Here is a 17,561-nt window from a genome sequence, read left to right on the forward strand (position 1 = left end):
AAGGGACACGGGGCGGTGGCGATCGATCCGAAGCTCCTTCTTCAGTGTCGGGGACGGCGAGTCTCCGGCTAAGATCCGGTGGATCGCAGAGGAAGATTGTGGTGTGGTGTTTGGGTATGAGTAAGGTGTTCGGGTGTAGGAGAGAATGGTATTTTTTGAGACTTTAATCAATGTCGGCTATCTTTTAAAATAAATTGATAGTTTGACTACTATTTTAATCTCCTCTCTTAATAGATGCTAGATACTAATAAATCTCTATTTTATTCCTTATTCATATATATGTATATATATACATGTATATATATGTAATATATATGTACATGTATATATATGTCAATTATTTTGAGTCTTAAGACATCGTTTATATACGTTAGTTAAATATCCTTAAAGTTTGAACTTGCCAAAGACGGTGCTAAATCTCATTTCGAAGTTGCCAAAGCAAAATTTCAAAAGTTTTCAATGTGCATTGACGAGGACCACGATCGAATTTGGAATCGTTCGGTTCAACCAAAGTCTTCAACCCTTTTTTTTTTGTCTCCTTAGCTTTGGTCGCTTTTCTTCGTGCCTTAGTCTTCATTGGTGTCAAACTGGAAATTTTTAGAATTTGTTCATTTTAATAGATTATTGTTAGATTTTCGAGTTTTGTTGTAGGGATTCGTTTGTATTTGGAATTGTATTGATTGCTATGGATTTGAACAAAGGAATACTCATTTGATTTGATGATTTCAAAATTTTGGAGATAGTACTGGATTTCTAGAAAGTTTTTTCAAATTTTGTTTGTGACTTTCAAACTTTTGATGGCGATTTCAAAGTTTATTATAGTGTTTCGATAGTTTGGAGTTCAATTATTTGTTTCGATAGTTTGGAGAACTCTTGGTCCTACTTTTCGAACTTGTGGTTGTGATTTCAAAGTTTTGTTCATCATTTTCGAACTTCTAGACGTGATTTTGAAGTTTAGGTTTATATTTTTGAACTTTTGTGTGATTTCGAATTTAAACTGTGATTTTCAAAGTTTGTAGTCATTTTTTTTAACTTTTGTTAATTTCTGAATGTTTTGCTTAATAATTGTAGTCGTACAAGTTGTAAGTTCCTTATTCTGAGGATTACGCTGGTCAACTTATAGGAGAATGTCGCCAGTGTTTCGAGTAAATGTTGTTTTGGAAAGAAACTTTTTATAAATAGACTTCATATCGCAACATTCTAGTGGATATGAAGCATTCAGACTTTAATTTTCTAGGAGTACTTATCGACCAGCTTCTGCAGACGCATTAGATAGAAAATTTTGGATGTTATTTATGTCGATGTAGGGACGTACTTATCTGGTTTTGGAATAATTTCGCTCGGTTTGATAACAGGGTCAAAATTTCGCTCGCTTCCATCTTTCGACAACTTCAGGAAGCAAATCACCATCTGTGCAAAAAATATTTTTTTGTATAAGACCGCCGTAAAGCTATTTGAGTTAGAGCCTACTTTCAACGAATGCACAAATGATGACAATGTCTTCAAGCTTATCCATATCGAAGATAACTTGAAAATCTTCAACAAAACTTCAAACTCTAGTTTTTTATATCGATCTATCTTTGGGTGAAAAAGATCTAAAATGAGAAAACGCGGAAAAAAAACCTAAAATTTATTCTTAGTGCAAAAATGAGCGAGTGTTGTATTTGAGATTAAATTGGTAATGTGTTAATTGCATTCAAGGGTAATTTTGTCATTTCACACAACCAAATCTTAATTTTTCTTATACACAAAAAAGTTAAATGTCGTATCTCAAGACGACTGGTTTATCAAGTTTCCCAATAAAAAAAATGTGGTGGGAATATTTTTGGACAAAGGGTTTTATTGCTAGATTTCGAAATTAAAGAGGGGTCTCAATGCAATTTTTGAAAATGAATCATATGGCCTTCAATTCAGTGTGTGTACAACTTCAATCCATGGTTTTAGAAAGAAAGTAAGAGAAGAGCCAAGCCATGGCTGCCAAAAGCTTCGGACTTTCGACAACTTTAGGAAGAGCTTGTCGTGGTTTCGTCGTGTCGAAGTCCCATAAGTCCGTCAAGAAGAATCTCAATATCTGTCGCCATTGGACCTTTGCTTCACCAAATCTCCCAACTCCTCTTCATGCTTCTTCAGGTCTTCACTTCGACCATCATTCCTTTACAATCTCTCACTTTTAATATTTTGTATTCTAAATCCTGAGCAAAAACAAAAAGACATTAACGGCCAAGCAAGTACATATAGAGCCAAAATTGATAAGAAAAGAAAAAAGAAAAAAAAGAAGCAGCAGCAAGTGAGATGTTTGGTAAAATGCCAAAGTGAAACTCTTTTCTAAACTGTTTTGAAATTAATACATGCTTTCCAATCTGTTATAATGTTAGCTTCTTCAGGAATGTGCCAGCTGGCACAAGCCGTGAAAGGGGACATCGACGCCGTGCTCAACGGAGTTGCGGATAAGAGCACGGTCGAAGAAGTGAAGCGCGTTCTCGAAATGGTATATATATGCATACGATTCGATTCGATTCAATAGATGGTGAGAAATGTTTTTGAGTCTTGCCCGTTGAAAGGTTTTTTAAAAAGTCCGTAATTTGTCTCGCAAGGCAAAGCGAGCGTCAATGAGGAGAGAAGTTTCGCATTCAAACTTCCTCACGCCTCCGGTGATGAAAGAGTCGATGCTCGCTTTGGAAAAGCTGGCCGACGTTGAAGCAGTCGCTCAAGGAGGATATCCACAGGTTTATTACTATTTTTTTTTATTATTTTGTTTATTTATTCCTTATGTAAAATGCGTAAGTACTGATCTAAAATCTCGAGTATTTAAAGATCTTTTGTGCTGATCGATATCTTCAATTCGAAAGGCTGAGCGGTGCCGGATTTCTGTTGGACACCCTGACGTACTTACAAGTGATCCCGATGTTGTTGCTGCCTTGAGGTAACAATTTAATATAATTTTCAATTTTTATTTATTTTATTTATGGAATTCGGGCTCTGAGGGTCATATATAGTAGATAATGTAATCATTTCATGGGTAATTTAATCATGTTTTTTTTGGGGGGTGATCCTTGCAGTATTACAGGGAACTTTGTTTTTCAATCTTGTTCACATGGCGACTTCCTCGGTTCGATTCTGGGTACAGGGATTTCTAGGGACAGGCTCGGAGATATATTGTTGCAGGTCTGTTTATTTCTCTGTATTAATTTTATGCCCGTATTCAGAGTGAAATTTTACTGAAGTTCCGTTCGGAATCCAATTGTTAGAAAATACAGAATCAGTTTTACATTCATTTTGAAGAATTTGATCTCATTCCATCAATTTTGCATATACTATTTCTGGTTTAAGGGAGAGAATGGAGCGCAAGTTATAATCGATCCCGAACTTGTTGATTTCCTTAAAGCAGCACTTGACAAGGTAAAAAAAAAATGTTAGGCTGAGCCACGAACACTATGTATATATATAATTTTTTATTTTACCTCATTTGTTAAATGATCTATCATTATCTTGTTTCCAATTAATAATTTTAAAGGAATTTTCGGTTCATATCGAATTGTTAATGCAGGTGGGTAGAGTTCCGGTGACTATAACAAAGATACCATTGGAAGCCATCGAATACGAGCCTCCGAGGTTAGAACTTCTATATATATACACACACACACATATTGATCTCTATTATATTATTCCTCACTAATATTTTCTTTATGATTGTAGCACAAAGTCGTTTAAAACTGTAGAAGCATCGTTACGTGTGGATGCTGTAGCAAGTGCAGGATTTAAAATATCACGCTCCAAATTGGTCGCCTTAATCAGGTCCGTCCATAATTTTTTTAACATGTATTTTTGTCTCGCATTTTTTTTTTCTTTTTTCATATCGAATCATTGTATTGTTGTAGTTGGAATTAATTAAGAAATCTGTATCCTCGCACAGCGATGGAGACGTGCGCGTGAACTGGAGCCCTATTTATAAAAACGGAACCATACTCAAGACCGGCGATGTTGTTTCGGTACGCGGGAAAGGAAAACTTAAGGTGGGTTTTATTAACTAAAATAACCTTGGAATTAATTTGATCCTCTCTTGCACTAGCACATTTATTTATTAATTAATTTTATTTATAAGAGAAATGCAAGTGAAATGAGGAAGTCCTGTAAATTGAAAATAATTAAAGGGGCAATCTTGCCGAACAATTAATTTGATAAGGATGCATGTTATTTGATCTTCATATTAATTTTAATTTTTATCCTCTCGTACCAGCATATAGATTAAAAAAACCGTTTATATATAAAGAACTACTAATTATGCTTAAAATCTGTGGCTATTTCAGATTGGAGAAATTAGTCCCACCAAGAAAGGCAAGTTTGCAATTGAGCTTATCAAGTATATATAAGGTTTAGGAATGTTCATTCGCCGAAGAAACATAAAGATCAACCAAAAGTCTACTTGCGAAAGGAGATAATAAGGAATTTTGTTTAGAGAGGTTTGCGATTTGTACATTGTTTCACTTGACCCATCAAACTGATACGGATGTAATTCTTTGTACTATGTCAGTCAATAAGACTTATTTCACACAATTAATACGTTCATTTAGCAGATAATATGTCACAAAGCAAGGGCAATTATGACCGGTGGTCGAAATCCAAAAAATCGAACAGACGAGCAATAAAAGCAGTCAAATTCATCGAGCGATAGTACTTGAATACACAGCCGATCAACGGCGATCAAACAAAGAAATCCTCTAGGAGGGAAAGAAGCGGAATGATTCTAGATAACAGAAGCCGAAAAGAAAAGAATGCTAATTCTCATAATCATCTACGACCAGCCAAAGAAGTAATCGAGAACGTAGACGAGGGCGAGCGAGAATGGGTAAAGAAGGAATGCAATGGAAGTCGTCCAGAGCGGGAAAGTGGTGCGGAAGCTTCCGAGCAGACCCATGACAATGCAAACTATCAGAATCACGAGCACCTCTGACGAGAAGTCCCATGTTAAGCCTCTTCCATAGACAAGAGCCAAGAAAACCGACAGGCAAAGGACGTTGTTCATCGTTACAGCTCCGTATAACTGCATTACCAAATAATCCGTGAAACTCTATGTTAAGTGGCATTCTAGTCACTTTCTAAAAAAAATAAAAAATAATTATAGACTTTAAATCTATACAACTTAAAGTTTTAAGTTAAAAGCATATATTAAAAAAATCAAGTAACCTGTAAATTTTATAAAATAATCTGATTAAATTATATTATGGTCTTAAAAACATTGATTAAAGTTAAAACCAATTTTGGGTTTTTAAGAGCAAGATTTTGTTTTGATGGTACTTTTTAAAATACAAACAAGTCATTTTAAATTTATAAATATATTTAAAGTTGTCTTTGAATTTCATTTAAAAAAAACAGTTCATTTTTTTATAGAAAGGACTAAAATGCTATATGATTCATTTTGCTTAAAATATTAGTTCAGGGAGCAAAATTTGTAAGTTTATCATAATCTAATTGTGAACAAAGCAAAGACACAAACCTCGGAGAAGGTTAACGAGGAAGTTCTTATCTTCTTTCTTGTAGCGAAGATGATAGCGGACACGGCTTCGCTGGAGTTAGTGGCGATAGGAAGAGCGATGAAGGAGATGAAGAACGTGGGAATGCTTGTGGCGGTTGAGAAGTTGTCGACAGCGTCCACGAGAGGGTCTGCGAACGCGGCGGCGATCGCTGCTCCGATGATCAGATACATAACCGCTTTGATCGTCACCCATTTCGAGCTCGTGCCTTCTTCGCCCTGTTCGCCTTGTTCATCCGAACCCAGAAGATCGTGCTCTTGTTTTGTTCGCTGCGTAATGGAAGAGTCCACGTTTTTCAGAAGAAAACTACAAGCAGTCAAAAGTCTCGACCATGAAACAAAGCTAAGCTTTTGTTAGGAACTTGGTATTGAGGATAGTATTATAATTAGCAGTTTATTAGGGGTTTAATATAGAATATGTTAAAGTTGGTTGGCTTATAAAGAATAATTACAGGCAGAGAAAAAGAATAGTAATCGTATGTGAGACGAGTGAGGAAGAAGCTTCCTAGTGGGACTATGGGAGATTACGAACCTCTCGAAAGTCCGATATCAACTATTGTTTGTTTCATTCATATTTCAATTAAATCCAAAAATACCAGTTCATATCAGCTTACTCTGTGGAAGTTGGTTAAGAATTTCGAGGTTCGGTCGCCAGACTCGGCTGAGAAACCCCCCGTGTGTTTGGCTTCGTTGATCCATTTAGTGATTCCAGCCACGAATTCAGGGACGTCGACATTACCATCGCTAGTCGTGTCAAAATCTCTCAGAACTTTGGTCACTGCATCGTCCTTGTCAAAATCTATATTCTCAAACTGAATTCCGATTATCAGTGCTTTCAATTCAGAAGCAGATAGATGCCCGTCACCGTTCTCATCAACCCTCTGAAACAACCTGACACATTTATGATTTGAGAAGAAAAAAAAAGGGCAATCATGAATCTGATACTGTCATAGATAGCTGCAAACAGTGAGAATTCATTTTTTAAACTGAAACAATATATCAAAGAAGCTTACTTTTCGATAAGGTCTCTGTTGGGTTCGCCCTCTTCATCAAGGAGCTTTCCCAATCCATGCATATGTTGCAAGATTCCAGATATAACGTGCTTATGCTTAGAAAAAGCCAACCGTCTTTTCTGTATCCAGGGCTGGAAGACCTGTGCCGAGAATCAAATACAGGTCAAGTACACATTGAACCAATTAACTTCTTAATTTGGATTTTGAAGGGAATATATAAAAGCAAACAACCTTCGGAAGCTAATAAAATTCCCATAAATAAAAGGAAAACTTGGTTTGTGCGCACCTGATATAGACAATAAGAAACGAATAACGACACTGAGACAACTAGAGCAATAAGGACAGATAAATGTCTTCCCGAGGTCGAATTGAGAAGCTGTGGAAGTTGAACTATGACAAACGGGAGAACTGATATAGCCATGATCCTCGCAGCATAACTAGTCCAAATATCAGTGCTAACTCCAGATCCTGCATGAGCGAATTTGTTCGTTCAAATATTTTTCAACTAAGAAACAATGTTGCATAACCGAGACTTCGAGAAAGGAAGACATAGTACCAGTCAAGCTAAGTCCTTTAGTATCTCTCCCGTCTTTTGCGACCGAATCTTCAATATCACACTTGCCGACAAGAACACAGGTTCCCCATATGACGGTAAGAAGCATAACAGTCGACCCAGCAAGCAATCCCATTCCAACAGAGACCTGACTTTGCGCAGTTTCCGCGGTCCCAGAAAGTCCGGAAACTAAAGACCAACAACAAAAAACACAGAAGGATTTTCTTTTGAGGAATCTGATTGCTAGAATACATTGTACGCCTTGATGGATAAATGAATTTTATTACAGAAAGAGTCTAAGCTGAAATTGAAAACTAACGTTTGTATATACGAGTCTTGAGTAAGAAGCTAAGTTAAAAATCCAGTCCATTTCCTCAAATCAACAATCAAATATAATGCTGTATTGTATTCCAAAAAGACCCGGTCCCAAGAAACGTTTAATAACAAAATATTGAAGAGTTGAGGCTTAAATCGTACAAACAATATTTTTGGAGATGGATTCCACACTTTGATACAATTTAAAGTATTTAAATGGACGTTTATTGTTCAAACTAGACATAGTGCATATATGACTGTGTCACTCACTTTTTTTAATCCATTACAAAAAAGAAAATATTAATCAACCGTACAAGCTAACAACTGAGAATATTTTATATGGCTTTAATTCGACCTGTCAATAGAACCAGTCAAATTCACAAAACTAAAGCAAACTACTCTGCTGATGGTAGTGTATTACCGGTGATAAAAACGCATTTTTTTTCTTTTTCAATTGTTTCCAGTTTGGGATAGGACATCAAAACCGGTGCGCAAATTTGTAGACCATAGAGAAAAAGACACATGCTAGCAAAGTGGAACATTCGAAGCACAAAAAGCAATAGAGAACAAAAAGAAAAAAAAAAAAAAAAAAAAAAAAAAAAGATAAACACTATCGACAAGGTTTCTAGAAAAGTACCAGGACCCTTAAAATCTCTTTAGGGATAGATAGAAACGATATTTTTTTTTCTAATTTGTTTTCGTAAAAGCACATTCCACTACTCCATACTTTAACAAGGTATATTTTTATTTTCTTTTTAAGATTCGAAATGTTTAATCAGTTTGAACTTTGAAGTGAAACATCTACCAGCCCCTCAATTTTGACTTCGAGACAATCAAAATCAAATTCCCAATCTATCTCATCCTCTTCACATTTCTCTACATCCAAAGAACAACACGAACAACCAAAAAACCTACACATTTCCTATAAACTTCATCAAATTTCAAACAGATCGACAGATCAAGAGCGAGAAAGAGAGATCAGTACCGAGAATGAGCATGGCGTCAGGAAGAGCACCGAGCGCGGGAAGAAAAAGACCTCCGACGATTCCAGGGCCGAGAATCTCGAGCAAAAGCTCGCTTCCACCGGAGAGATAAGTCGCGGCCAAGAACATGAGGTATCCGTACACCAGGATCAGGAAAATGTTCCCAAGCACGGTGGTGGTGCACGGTAAGAACCCGTACGACTGCTCACAGGACTCCTCTGTCGCCTCCGCGAAAGGATTGAGTCTCAGGCCGAGGAACGGCTCGTTCCGGCGGATGTGAACGCCGTCGGAGACGAGATCTCCGTCTTCGGCGGAGATCGATCGCCCATGGGAGTGACCGCACAGGATCACTACGGCGAGGAAGAAGAAGATCAGGAGCGGCTTAGCCATGGTGGATTTTGTTTGTTTGGCCAACTACGAGAGAGATATACAATTACAAACACACATTTATATATATAGATTATAGGGAGAAAGAGAGAGAGTGGAAGAAGTACTCTTAAGACTAGTATCAGGCTCTCAGCGTCTTAGACGTGTCTACCTCGCAGTGTGTGAGTAAAGATAAACAATCAGTGTTAAGACTGTTCTGTATGCGATCCGTACTAATTATTAACTAATAATTCTTTATTATGGTATGAAATGAAATCTCAGCGAATTTAGAAATTATTAATTTAAACTATTTTTATAAAACTTATCTATTTATTGTTCTCTGTTTCTTTACATCCATTTTTACTTTTGAGGAATTTTTTCTTTTTTATTTATGTCTTTTATTTACCGACTCTGAACTTTTATTCATCAGATAATAATGTCTTGATTTAAATATCCAGAAATACAAATTGGTATCATTCACTTACTCTAATTTAATGTTAATTGTAATAATTTAATCTTATATCTTTCAAATCAACTTTTTTTTTTTTTTTTTTTTATCATTTTCGACTCTTAAATTTAAGTTGTAACATTTTTAAAAGCATTTTAGGTATTTCATTTTTTTAATCCAAAATAAATAAATTTTACCATTTTTATTTATTAGTGAGATTAATAACCTTTTTCTTAATCAAAGAATTTGGAAACATGCATAAAAGGAATAAGAACATGGCTTAGTAGATAATATCCCGGACACTGTGGGGGACCGAATCAATTTTAAGTACTAGAGCAAAAGGTATATTCCCCAAGGCAAAAATTTAACTCGAAAATAGGATCACACAATATAATTAAGTTTAACTTAACAATAACACTAGCATATAAAATGACAAAACCAAAGAATAAATATACAACCTTATGAATTAAACTGGCAACAATGTACCAATAATTAAATCATTTTTTCATTTTTTGTTTTCTTCTTAGGTCACTACACGCGGTATATCATCAAATATAATACAAAATTTTCTCCGACCACACTGTAAATACAACACTATATTTTAGTGTGAGTACAGTATCACGTCAAATTTGGTGTGTTACTGTATCACACGGCATAAATAAAAAAAATAGTTTTAGATTTTTTTAATAATATAGTAATGACGAATAGTATTTTTAGTGTGAAATTTAATGTTGTGATTGGAGTTAAAAAAAAAATTGGTGCTAAAAACACACAAAAATAATGTAATTTCACACAAAACTTAGTGTTAGAGTTAGAGTTACCCACGGATTAACTTCAAAGACATCCGCTTGATCACACCCACGTGGAATTAGTAAAGAGTTTCGCGTGCTTACATAAATCATGATAAAGTTCTATATGATATTTATCGATGATGGGTATAAGAGCCTTTTCCATTCAATCAGATCATGTCAACATGTTAGCTAATTAAATTTGGCAACAAATCTCGGAGGACCCATATGATCAGTTCAAATATTATACCAAAAAAAAAAATATTGATTTGAATGATAGTAATAAAAAAAAAAAATTAATGGACCCGACAGCCAGTGTGCAATCTTTTTCCAAAAATAAAAAATAAAAAAAAATCTCATACTTTCTTCTTAATTTTAGTAAAATATTACATCTTGCCTTAGAATATCGTGTCAATCCCCAATTTTTTATTCAGGACCACATATTTTAAAAACTCGAATACATTTCTTCATGATTTTTTTTTGTCAGAATTTATACTGTCACATTAAACATGTCAATTACATTTTAACTAGCGTTAAATTAATAATTGGAAATGAGTTAATTTAATTACGTGAAAATAATAATAATAAATTAAAATTATAAATTTTGATGGCGTAACAATTTGGTTAATAATATGAGTGGCTAATTTTTAATTATTAGTCAAATGTTAACTAAAATACAACTTTTGCGCTTCTAGGTTATATCTATAGGAGTAGACTTCGGCCTAATAGGATAAATTAACATCGGGACGCGAAAGCTCAATAATCACCAAAGCCCGTTTCAATGAAGTAATTCAAAAAAATCAATTGACGAAAATTATTAATTAATTTTTTTAATTACTTATTGTTGTACGAATTTATTAAGTCACTATGGCCCGGTCCAAGTCCATTTACGAACTCATAACGTAACCTCCAAGGTTGTGACAAAGTCAAAGTCAACGCATGAGGAGCTATCTCGCCTTAAAATCCGGAGAGTAGATAATTTCTACCGAGCCCATTCAAATGTTTAAGCAACGTGGCAGAAGTAGCGATGAAAGACGAAGTCGCCAACATGTGTTTCCGAGGATTTCGCATCTCGTCGTAGTATAAATTCTCTCCTTCAGAGAGAATTTACACATGACTTTTACCTATCATCCCTTACTCTCTCTCTCTCTCTCAAATTGTATTGTCGATTGCGTTCATAATCAATCGAGCTTGACCAGTGTATTTGAGATCGAATATTTAATAAAGACAATTACTTTCTCGTGCTATTTCCATATTTATTACTGCATATTTAATATTCATTTCTTATATGAAACTTTTCTGAGATCCACAAAAAAATTAAATCGAATCAAACACTGAAATATCTATACAGTTTTTTTTCGTGATCATTGAGACTCGGAAACGACATCAACAATATCCATCTCTTAGATTTTTTTTTTTAAATGGTAAAACACCCTTAACATAAAAGACTTCATCTGGACATTTTCTTTTTTCAATTAATTGAAGGACTCTCTGGACGAAAGGCTTTTCTCTCTCCAAAGTTTAAAACTCTAGTTGCTTCTTGCCGCCGCCCCCCTGGGAACCGGACGTCAGTAATACGACTCCGACCCGTGGGGAAGGCGAAGGTCGCGTTTCTTCGCGAGTGGTGGCTTCTCCGGCATCTATCTTCTCTTGACCTAGCACGAATTCCAAGGCGATGACCGAGAGGCATTTCTAGATCTGAAATCTCATATATGATTTTGGGTCCGTTGTGGAGGTTGGCTCTGTCTTCTTCTCCGACCGGGGCTGGTGCAGCGCTTCCGCCGGAGGTTCTTGCAGCAGTCATGTTCTTCATCGTGCTCCACCGGAGAAGGCAGAAGCAGTCCATCGGGGGTCCATGGCTCAGTTCGGCGCCGGCCTCATCGTCCCGGTGGTTCGGTTCCTCCTCGGCAAGGGTGCCTCCGTCGCGGTCCTTGTGGGGTGGGGTGTTTTTGAGAGCTTTTTCTTTGAGCATGACGAAGATAATATTAGTTTAGTTTTGTGTTTTGATTTCTTAGTTTTAGTTCATGCTGGTGCTATAGTGAATCGTTATTTTTATTGTTGTGCTTTGGTTTTTTTGACTTGTTTTGGAGCCGGATTAGCCGTAGTCTCCTTATCCGTAGTGAATTTCCTGTTAGGTTTTGATCTATGCAAGTGGAAGAGTCATCTTCTTCGTGGTCATCGGACCGAAATTGGTTGGATTTTTCCACCGCCAATCTTTGGGTTTTTGAACGAGTCTCTTGTGTGCTCTATTGGTGCTTGTAATTCTTCTCGTTGTCGGAAGTATGCACATAACGTACTTTTACCGGATCTTGGTGTTAGATTCACTTCGACTTAGGTCTTGGTGTTCCTTGTACTAATGTGATATTCTCCTGTATTAATGAGTTTTTTTTACCCAATTTTAATGGAAAATCCGTTTATTAAAAAAAAAAAAAAAAAAAATAAAAGACTTCATCTCTTTACGTACTTTTTTGTTCTATACTACTTTGATTCTTTTTCGAACATTGTGATTTAAGAGTTAAAAAGGAAGGAAAAAAAAAGAGATTGGATAAAATTAAGGTTATTTCAAACAAAAGAAATGAAAAGATGGTAAAAATGCTTGTGTACTGAGGTAGTTTTGCTATTTTGAAAATTAAAGAATAAATCCATGAAAATTAGAAATGATTTTCTGAAATATTTAAGGTATGGAATAAATCATAAACAGTAGCCTCATGAGACATTAATTCTACTAATGATAAAATGTTGATATGATATTTTCCCTAATACATATATATATATATATATATATATATGTATAAATAAATAAACAAATAAATAGTAATAAATAGATGGAGCAAGTACATATTAGATAATTCTTACAATTCATATAAATGTTTGTTTGTGCAACGATTTTATATTTTTCGGCCATTAAAATTAAATCTGTACAATTGGACGGGATGAAACTCCACTTCCAATAAGACATATTTTCCTTTCTTTAATGGATGGAAGACTTTCGTTTATTAAAGACCGAGATTCCAGGCAAATTGGAATGGAACCTTCATGTCGCTTCGTTCCGCTACTATTCACGAAATATAAAAGAAAAACCTAAAATATATTCCTATATTTGGAAAAAAAAATTCGATGAGCAGTATTAGAAGGGGACCAGAACTTCTACTTTCGTGAACAACAGGAATGAAATTTCTAATTTCGTGAACAGTGCCCAAAAAAAAAAAAAAAAACCTTTCAGTTTGTGTCACTCCACTCCAATGGTCCAGCCCTGGTTTAGTAACAGTTTTACTTGCTGCTACTTCTGAGTCTCTCTCTTGGTTAGTTAATCTGACTTTTGTTTATTTTTATAAAATAATATTCAGCTGGTTTCTTAATTATTTAATTTGCAATTCAAGATTATCATTGACTTAGCACACACGATATCTTCCCCTTTTCTCCGCTAATAATTCATCAAAAATCAATTTAGTGTACACTACGCGTCTTATATTATAGATCATATCTGTAGCATTTTTTTCTCCCTTACTTTAATTTTTCGGCAGGAGAAGGACTTCGCTGATATGGTATGGAATGGCCTATTGAAATAATGAACCTCAATAATAAATAGGACAGTTATAGAATATTTGGACGTTTGGGTGAACAGTGAAAAGCCATGTGTAGTGGGATAAGGCTGTAGGACCAGTTTTCAAATGTTTGCGTGGATTCGTTCAAGACCAATAGCTGGTTCGTTTGTGATGCTGACATTGATATTATTTTCATTATTATAAATTGTTTTTTATTCCATCAATTTCTTCATCGCTAACCACAAATATGGACACCATCTAGCTTTCATATTTTAGAGATTAGTGCAACACATATGTATTGATTCAATTCGCTTTTTGAAGATAAAAGAACAATTTCAATTTTCCTTAAAAAAAGTTTGTGTCATACAACAATTTTTGTGAGAAAGATTTGTGTCATGATTCAATACTTTAAAATGGTAAAACAAAATAGAAAGAAAACTAAAATTTCTTTGAGAAAGTATGAAAGTTTCTGAGAAAGATTTGTGAGTCATACATTGGTTAGTCATACAAATATTTTATGGAAATGATTTGTGTGTCTTGATTCAATATTCTATTAGGTAAAACAAAGTAGAAAGAAAAATAAACGATTTATTTGAGGGAGTATGAAAGTTTATGAGAAAGATTTGTGAGTCATACATATATGATATGAGTAAAGATTTGTGTCTTGATTCAATATTCTATTAAATGGTAAAACAAAGTAGAAAGAAAAACAAAGATTTCTTTGAGAAAGTATGTCATACAAATATGATATGAGAAAAGATTTGTGTCTTGATTCAATATCCTATTAAATGGTAAAACAAAGTAGGAAAGAAAAACAAAAGATTTCTTTGAGAAAGTATGATAATGAGTGTTCATCATCAAAGCTCTAAAAATACAAAATAAAAACAAAACCAAGAAGGTTTTATTCGGCTCATATCACAGGCATTTTTTCAACTTCATAACAAAACCCCCAAAAATTTCTTCCTCAAGCGCAGAGAAATTCCAGCTCCAGAAAAAACAAAAAAACACTTAATCCTTTTGTTCATTCACATCCAAACGATTTTCCGGTAGAGACTGCAAGGCGATTCTAGTAGTCCCCTGAAAATGAACACAAAACCAATTAATTAATTGCACAAATAATATGATAATGAAGTAAAGTTTTTGTTGTGAGTTTCACCTTCTTTTCATTGGTGATCTGTAATTGAGTCCTCAGCAATTTATGCAGCTCCCTTAAACTTCTGTCCTCAAGTTTCTTTGAGTCGGTTTTCTTGACCTCGGTTTCCTCTTCTTTGTCCTCGTCGAGAACTTTTGCGATTTTCTGAATCACAGGGTGAGCCTCGGCCGAGGATTTGCTGGGCTTCGGCAGAGACGGCCGAGGAAACTGAGTTGCGTTGAAACTCTTGTTCTCTTCCGCTTCAACAATCTTGACTTTGCTCTCTGTGGTGACGGGTTCTGATACGATATCGATTTTAGCCGGAGAAGAGTCTTTGTTAACAACCAAAGATGCCTCTTTTGATTCGACTTCTTCTTCATCAGACTCTTCTTCAGAGCTTTCCTCATCATCGGTCTCCTCGTCCTCAGATATGGGCTCGGATGTTTCCTTGTCTGTGACAGATTCTGATGGGAGTTTAATCTCTTCCACAGATTCAATCTCATCCTCTTCCGAGCTTTCCTCATCTTCGGTCTCCTCGTCCTCAGAGATGGGCTCAGAGGTTTCCTTTTCTGTGACTGATTCTGATGGGAATTCAATCGCTTCTACAGATTTAATCTCATTCTCTTCCGAGCTCTCCTCTTTAGTCTCATCTTTGACTTCTTCCATGGAAGACATTGATTGCACAACTTCTGCTTTGACATGATCGATATCACCGCCATTGTTGGCAACGACGACCCAGTCTCCAAGTGTGGACTTCTCGACCGGAGACTCAAGCTTCAAGGACACTTCTTCTTCTTCTTCCTCAATCACAGCAGAGCTTGCATTTGAAGAAATGGCTTCAACGGTTTCTTTAACCTCATCAGAAACTTCAACGTCCTTGATAATCGAACTTTGGATTTCGTTCGACAACTCAGCGTCGGGTTCACAGCCATTCACTGCACAAAAATGATCGATGTCAGAAAACAAAACCTAAGAGGACAGCGGTAAAATTTAACAGAAATTCTTAATTACAATTCAAAAGTTAGTCAAAACACATGAGAATTCTGAATCGTAAATACCAATCCATAAAACCCTATAAATTTAATTCGAAAGAACATAGATAAAATTCAACAGCAATTTAGTCCTTGTACTGCGATAGCTACGGGATCTTAAATCATTATCCAAAACACAATCATACCTTCTTCAATCAAAGTTTGATTTTTGACATCCACTTTCTCATCCTCAGACTCAACCACTTTCTCTTCTTTCACCGCATCATCATAAACATCATACTTCAATTCCATCTGCATTTCAGACGATTCTTCTTTAATCTCCACGGACGATACTTCTGAAAAAGGATTCACACCAAAGAAAAGCATAAGAAAAACCAATAAGCTCTCAGATTTCTCCAACGATAAACAGCTTCACAAATTTACCTTTAGACAACTCGTCAGTCTTCACAGGCCCGTCGTTGCCGAGGCACATTTTCTCCATGGTCTCTTCAAGCAACTTAACCGATCGCCTTGTACTGTATGCTCTCTGGACAGAACCGATCTCCGTCTTTTTGGCGCCAGAAGGCACCAGAGCTCGCCGGAGGGTGCTCCGGGCCCCCGGGGTTTTGGATGGCAAATCGCTGCTTTCTTCCTTCACCTCCTCCACTACTTCTCTGGTCGCACGACGACTTCGAGTCAATGATTGAGAGACTTCCTCCTTTATCACAGGCTTTCTTGGCCTCGTCGAAGTTCTGCAAGAAGTTCGAGGACCGGCCGGGGTTCCGTTAATGGTGGTTTCATCAGGACCAGATTGGGACGGGTTCATGATTCCTTCGAGTCCTTCAACCTAGGAATTAAATCAAACACATTGTATGCACTCAATTTTAATCCTCAAAAGAAAAATTACTGCAACAAATGAAATTGTGGATCTGAACATAAAGGAGATAGATCATTTGTCGATAAAGCATTACTAGGTCGAACTATCATTATTTTAGCAAGATCCAAATCGAAAGATCCAGAACTAATTTGCAATCGGAATCAGTATGCAATGAAAAGAGAAATGGAAATTACATGTTCGAGAGCGGAGAGAAAATCGGCCATGGCGACATTGGTGAGGTTGGCTGGGATTTTGTTGAGCTTGCACAGAGCTTGGAGCTCCTTCCTGGTCAAGCTATGGAAATCCATCGAGATCGATTAAGGTCAAAACAAGTTGTTTTGAGATGGATTAGGGTTCTTCTTGTCTGAGAGTATTGCAGAGAGAGCAAATTGAGTGGAGGTTAGTTCGAGAGGCGTGGTATATATATGTGTGTGCGTGTGTCCGAGAGGGACGTTCTTTAGAAACCCTAAGATGACCGTTGGAGAGCGCTGATTTGAAATTTGAATTCCTTCTACTTCTTGTCGGGCTTTACTTTTATGGCCAGGGCTCAACACTGAACCCATTTAGCTTGGGCTCTTTTTGAAGTAATAGGCCCAGTTTAATTGGGCTCTTTTGGGCAAAGCTAACAAAAGCCCATATGAAATTACATTGGCTGAAGACGTAATGAGAAATGAGCACAAAAATCAATAGGGAAATAGCCGGAGCTAACTTCAATGTAATGTTATGGACCAAAATATTGTCTTTCATGTTTGTGGACACTTTTAGTAATTAGCCTGAGCAAATACAAATTAGCCCTTGATTTTAATTTCTTTTTTTTTTTTTGGTAAAAATACCCACAAAACAAATGAAGTCGGTTTCAAAGTTCAAAAAATTCCCAGATTGTTTCTGTCTCTCTTCATTCGCGCGCTCTCTCCTCACTCTGACGGTTTCACTCTCTACAATCATCACGCCCACAACCATCGTCGAAATCGCTGGAAAAAACCACAACGCCCACAACCATCACGCTGAATATTCAACAGGTATATCTTTACAACCTCTTG

The 17,561-nt window shown here is 36.1% G+C and overlaps 3 protein-coding genes across 4 annotated transcripts; 1 reads left to right on the forward strand and 2 right to left on the reverse strand.

Annotated features, from left to right (window-relative positions):
• The first annotated feature begins 1,911 nt into the window (after positions 1 to 1,911).
• Positions 1,912 to 4,558, forward strand: LOC149401086 (RNA-binding S4 domain-containing protein). Its single transcript, XM_089611149.1, has 10 exons — positions 1,912 to 2,130; positions 2,385 to 2,488; positions 2,595 to 2,726; positions 2,850 to 2,923; positions 3,060 to 3,165; positions 3,331 to 3,399; positions 3,548 to 3,612; positions 3,697 to 3,795; positions 3,914 to 4,013; positions 4,308 to 4,558. The coding sequence occupies exons 1-10, from the start codon at positions 1,971 to 1,973 to the stop codon at positions 4,368 to 4,370; spliced, it is 972 nt and encodes a 323-aa protein (XP_089467275.1). The 5' UTR covers positions 1,912 to 1,970; the 3' UTR covers positions 4,371 to 4,558.
• Positions 4,559 to 4,634: 76 nt separating this feature from the next.
• LOC149401087 (sodium/calcium exchanger family protein / calcium-binding EF hand family protein) lies at positions 4,635 to 8,920 on the reverse strand. 2 transcript variants are annotated; one of them, XM_089611148.1, is made up of 8 exons: positions 8,889 to 8,903; positions 8,397 to 8,808; positions 7,100 to 7,285; positions 6,830 to 7,011; positions 6,544 to 6,683; positions 6,145 to 6,421; positions 5,495 to 5,800; positions 4,635 to 5,041 (listed from the first exon to the last, which is right to left on the reverse strand). In XM_089611148.1, the coding sequence occupies exons 2-8, from the start codon at positions 8,782 to 8,784 to the stop codon at positions 4,793 to 4,795; spliced, it is 1,728 nt and encodes a 575-aa protein (XP_089467274.1). In that variant the 5' UTR covers positions 8,785 to 8,808; positions 8,889 to 8,903; the 3' UTR covers positions 4,635 to 4,792. The 2 variants fall into 2 exon arrangements, with proteins under 2 accessions (XP_089467274.1, XP_089467272.1); XM_089611146.1 differs by having other exon boundaries at positions 8,397 to 8,920.
• A 5,426-nt stretch (positions 8,921 to 14,346) lies between these two features.
• On the reverse strand, positions 14,347 to 16,937 carry LOC149401088 (uncharacterized). The gene is made up of 5 exons (XM_089613519.1): positions 16,716 to 16,937; positions 16,089 to 16,491; positions 15,851 to 16,000; positions 14,698 to 15,608; positions 14,347 to 14,618 (listed from the first exon to the last, which is right to left on the reverse strand). The coding sequence occupies exons 1-5, from the start codon at positions 16,827 to 16,829 to the stop codon at positions 14,550 to 14,552; spliced, it is 1,647 nt and encodes a 548-aa protein (XP_089469645.1). The 5' UTR covers positions 16,830 to 16,937; the 3' UTR covers positions 14,347 to 14,549.
• Positions 16,938 to 17,561: the final 624 nt, after the last annotated feature.

The sequence above is a fragment of the Urtica dioica genome, chromosome 4 (genome assembly GCF_054948205.1).
Source record: "Urtica dioica subsp. dioica isolate 48M chromosome 4, U.dioica_male_clone48M_v1_H2, whole genome shotgun sequence".
NCBI lineage: Eukaryota > Viridiplantae > Streptophyta > Magnoliopsida > Rosales > Urticaceae > Urtica > Urtica dioica.